At 38.3% G+C, this 5,204-nt stretch overlaps 1 protein-coding gene across 1 annotated transcript; it reads left to right on the top strand.

Moving 5' to 3' along the window:
- LOC148868038 (non-specific lipid-transfer protein 1-like) lies at positions 1-1,167 on the top strand. Its single transcript, XM_088973717.1, has 2 exons — positions 1-418; positions 952-1,167. Exons 1-2 carry the CDS (start codon positions 69-71, stop codon positions 959-961), a joined length of 360 nt encoding a protein of 119 aa, XP_088829843.1. The 5' UTR covers positions 1-68; the 3' UTR covers positions 962-1,167.
- The last annotated feature ends 4,037 nt before the right edge of the window (positions 1,168-5,204 follow it).

The raw sequence follows: 5,204 nt of genomic DNA, 5'->3' as shown, positions 1-5,204 counted from the left end.
GTAGAAAGAGGAAAGTGAGTGAGTGTAGAAAGAGGAAGACAGTAATTGTGAAGGGTATTATAGCAGCGATGGCGAGCTCAGGAGTTGTGAAGGTAGCCTGCCTTGTTGTAGCGGTGATGGTGATAGCTGCACCTCATCAGGAGGTGGCTGCCATAACGTGTGGCCAGGTAGTTAGCAGTATTGCACCATGCCTGAATTACCTGCAAAAAGGCGGGGCTGTGCCACCCGCCTGCTGCAGCGGTGTGAAGTCTCTGAACAGTGCGGCAAAGACCACGCCGGATCGTCAGACCGCCTGCAACTGTTTGAAGTCCGCAGCCGTCAGTAATCCTTCAATTCAAGCCGGTCTGGCTTCCTCACTCCCTGCCAAATGTGGGATCAGCATCCCTTACAAGATCAGCCCCAGCACCGACTGCTCCAAGTATGCTTCTTCATTCACACACCTACCTACAAGGCTACAATTACAATTCTCTCTCTCTCTCTCTCTCTTTCTCTAGTGAGTCGTGACTCGTGACGGGTAACTCGGAGGGGAGAGACGAGGGGGTGTTTCCCCTGAACTACATTAATTAGATAGTGAATAAGTGATGTTAGGCCCGTCTTTATAATTAGATTAGAACCCGCGTACAATTAATCGCAGGTTTCCCATTGATTGCTCAACATCAATCAAATCAAATTCTAAAAAATAGGAATAGTATGCAAAACGAGACACCATTAGATGAGTCCATTTATTTATTTAAAAGGCAACAATTTTTTGGTTGTCTGGAAATCGACATATCTTCCAGGAGCAGACATATATGGTGGTAGAGTGAGTGCTATACTGCTATTTATGTAGCCACTCGAATTCATATTTAGTTTTCTTTGCTACATCATTGAATTCATATTTAGTTGTGTGTCTTTATTGCTTGGAAATTTCACTTGTCTTCTTAGTTCTGACATATATGTAATTTTTTGCAGGGTGAAGTGAAGGTGAAATTGATGGAAAGTTTTAGATTTACTACGTAGAGTTATTACGAGAATAAAATGGACGTCGTTGAGACGCTGGAGGGCCCCACCCGAGCGAGTGCCCTTTGCCCATTCCATTTGTAGTGTCTGTAGTGTTTATTGTTGTGGTTGTGGTTGTACGAAATAATATTTTATATATTTATTAAAGAGTCACACCACTCTTTAATATTTCTCTCTCTCTTCATTTTGGGTTCTTCCGATTCCAAACTACGTGCCAAGGGCCTGGGGAATGAATTTGAATTTGAAGGCAGGGATGAGGGAATTCACTCACTTCTGACTTCTGACTATACCTGTTCATGGCCGGGTGGCCCGACGGGCCGTTCCAGCCCGGTCTGACCCCTGGACGGGCTTGAACAGGTTTTTTGGCCCAAGGGTTTAACCTCGGGCCAAAAAGCTCGATCTGTATAAAATTTGAGTCAGGTTCGGGCTTTGCCAAAATAGCCTGGCTCGACCTATAGTTAAACTTAAGTAAATCCGGCCCGACTTATAGTTAAACCTAAATAAAAATCCTATGTGATGTCCATTTGACTAAATTTTTTGATTTGAGAAGGTTGTTGATTCATTTGTAGGCCCATTGTTCATTTAAATCGGGGAAAAAAATATCCGAGTTAAAATAGATAATGTCTATTTGAATAGGGAAAAATTCGAATTTCTTTTATTAGGTCGATTTTCGGGCTCGGGCTTTGGGCTTTTAATCAGGGCTGGACTCAGGCCCAAGTTGTAGGTCCGTTGGTCGGGCTGGGCTCGGGCTCGGGCCTAACATTTTTCTATTAATAAAGAGTCAAAGCTCGGCCTGAACCTGGCCCGGCCCGACCCATGAACAGGTCTACTTCTGACGTGACATGGCATTCATGTATGCACTGCACTATTAAATGATTCCATGATGGCCCCCACAAGTTACGAAAATAAAAGGGGTAATAGCATATATAATGGCAACTTTTGGGATATGCCGTGGGTTCATAAAAATGGCTATCAATGAAATGCGTAAACTCGTTTATGTTTAATGAACTTAGGGAGTGTTATGTAAAGTTGATGAGAAATTGGGTGGTGGGATATGGTGTGGATGAAAATACATCATACTCCAATATAATAATTGTTTTGCACCACAAACAAAAACGTGTATACTGATCTATATCACACCTGAATGTGTATTCTTTAAGGTGTGGCACATTTCTGTACATATCTTGTGATTGATTTCATGCATTTCAACTACAATATGTAAGATTATTTATGCCGTTAATCATTAAAATACAATATTTTATTTTTTAGTAATATATATAATAGAAAATATTAATAAATTATAAAAAAATTTAATAATTAATAAAAAATAATATTAATAATAATTAATAACACTAACAATAATATCAATAATATTTAATAACAAATAATGATATTAATATTAACTAAAATTAGTAATAATAATTAAAAATTAATTAATAATAATAATAATTAATGATTAATAAAATAATGTTAACAATAATTAACAATATTAATAAAATAATGTTAACAATATATCGTGGATAACCACGATACCGAACACCACCTTAAACGCATAAAAATGTCCTGAAAGGTAAGAATCATTACAGATTTTTTTTTTTTTTAATTTTAAAGATATATATTAATGTTCGGAATTGGAGGAGCTGAGAGTGATTTTTTACATTTACTTCAAGTTTTGGGAGGGGCAAGGGGCAAGGACCCACTTTATTGCGATATTTTGATCCATTCTGAACTAAATAATCCCACCAATACACTAGTACTCCTACATTTACCAATCTAGTGGATCGATTTGCATCTTTTTTTTCAGATGTCATACATGGGCAATATTATCACATACTTCATAAAAAAATTAATTTAATTAAATATTGGTTTGGTTTTTATTACCCGATTTTTCTTGCACGTTGAACCTGCAGATCCAACTGAATGAAATACACAAAAAAAGACAATCATTGTGTGTGTGTTTCTTTTTTTCTCTTCAAGATCCTCTTGTGGATCAATTTACGTACAAATTAAATTCGAATGGTTGACATGTAAATTAAAGTAGACATGGTCTATTTTTTCATGGTTTTTAAAAACGAACCGATGATTGAACCGATCAAGGGTCTGGTTACCTATTTGAATGGTCTGATCATTTGACTCGAACGGCCAATCTATTTTAACAAAAAAAAAATAAAAAAAATTAAAAAACGGTCAAAACTGTTTGAACAATTAACCAATCAATTCAGCGGTTTATTGACCAAAATCAACAATTTTAGAGAAAAACAGAATCAATCAGATGATCAATTCCCGATTTTTCCGATTCGACTGTCTGATCCGGTCCAGTTTTGAAAACCGTGCTTTCATTTAAATTCGTGATGTAATATAGTTAACTGCATACTATTCATTAATGTTGATAAGAAATAATTTTAGAAATGGTAGTGATGAGGTAGGAAGCAGATTACAAGGAAATAGGTTGATAGTATTAATGTGGTAGGGTCTAAAATGAAGACTATATCCAATGCTACCCTTTACGGGAAAGGGAGATGTTGGTTAAACTTGTCGTCGGTAGAGTCCACTTTTCAACGGTGGACGGTGGTGCATCAATGTAAATGAACTTGGGCTGGGGCTGGTGGTCAACAATTCAACATTATAGATGGTGTAGGCGCACATGGCCCGGACCAATAGTATGCATGCACGTGGCAGGTGGTGGCCCTCAGGGTGGACCCAACGAGGGTGCATGTGGAATAGAGATCAGTGCATGATGCGGGGTCAATAGCTCAGCTGCACGTAGTGGCCTCGGATGGCCACACTCCTTAGGGCCGGACTGCATCCTGATCGTCTAAGCCTACCTACCTTCAGGCGGCCTTGAGTATAAATAGGGGGCAACCCTCTCAAGGTAAACATCTGGACTCTGATTAATAAGACCTCTCCAACTTTTTGTGTGACCTCCTCTGAACACTTCTTACTCAGACTTCATCCACCTCCTAATACCCTCGTACTAATTTGACTGTCGGGGAGTCTCCGTCTCAAGTTAGCACTAGGCCTCTTATGTCCTCTCTCTTCGTAGTCTGACCTACCAGCCCTCGGGCATATCCGACCTCGGACTCTTGAAAGCGAAAGTACTTAATTGCATATTTTATTGTTACACATGCATATGCCAGTGGTTCATCTGTATCGGCGATGAACCATGGTCTATGGGGCACTGCTTCATCCACGTTGAGTTTCAGCCAATGTTGGTGAGGAGATTTGGGGTTAATTCTCGCTTTTACCGTTTATTTTTTGTATGTATAGATAGTAACTGATCCCAAAATCATTTAACCCTCCAACGCTGGTCCCAATGATCTGGCCTCATGGAGTCAAAGTAGAAAAAGGTATAAGACATCTCTAAACAGTTTTAATCAACTTCCCAAACATCCTATGAAATAACGGTGATGGTCATGGACCAAGCTGGGCTTAGTACATGTGATAAAGGCTGTAGTTTGTGCCCCGACGTGCTAATACGGTATGATACCAAAATAGCTTTTACCAATAGGCATTAAAAAGAAAAAGAGATCTCAGGGCTCAAAACCCCCTGAATACCATTTGATTTGTTACTACTATCATGATACTGGTTATTTATAAGTTTTTCTGGTATCATATTTTTTTGAATTAAATATATGTAATATATGATTTATAATTATGTAAATATAAATTATTGTATTTAATTATGATGCCAAAAAATATGACATCGGAGCCTTGAAATTTGATGAATACCATTGCCAATGCCAATGTTATGATATGGTTGAATGGTTTGTAAGATATTTAGGTAGTATGCCTTTCTGGTGTCAGTTAAACTAAACCAACACAAGGGCTACAAAAGATCAATGCTCCCATGAAATCATCAACGTAACTCAAATAAGCTTGATTATTCTTAATAATACCTGTGCGATGTACGTGTGGTATTTGGTGCCACGCACCACTGATAATTTCTTTTTTCTCAGATTCAGGAATGATCCCACGTATTAGCAAAAAAGCTAACATACCAATGAGCCACTCCTCAATTAATGCACGGATATGAACTAGTGTATATAATGGAAATGAAATATAATTATACTCTAGGAACAAAATCTGGCTTTAATCTACTACTCCCAATTCCATTTGCTACTTCATTATTCATCTTTATTCTCTCTCTCTCTCTCCCTCTCAGTGTTTTCTGCAAAGCCTAACACGGAAGAGATAGGAGTGGAGTC

This window comes from Nelumbo lutea, chromosome 2 (assembly GCF_056320005.1).
Source record: "Nelumbo lutea isolate HS-2025 chromosome 2, American lotus-T2T, whole genome shotgun sequence".
In the NCBI taxonomy this organism is placed as follows: domain Eukaryota; kingdom Viridiplantae; phylum Streptophyta; class Magnoliopsida; order Proteales; family Nelumbonaceae; genus Nelumbo; species Nelumbo lutea.
Note: the sequence above shows the minus strand (reverse complement) of the source record. Positions and strands in the feature narration are given on the sequence as shown.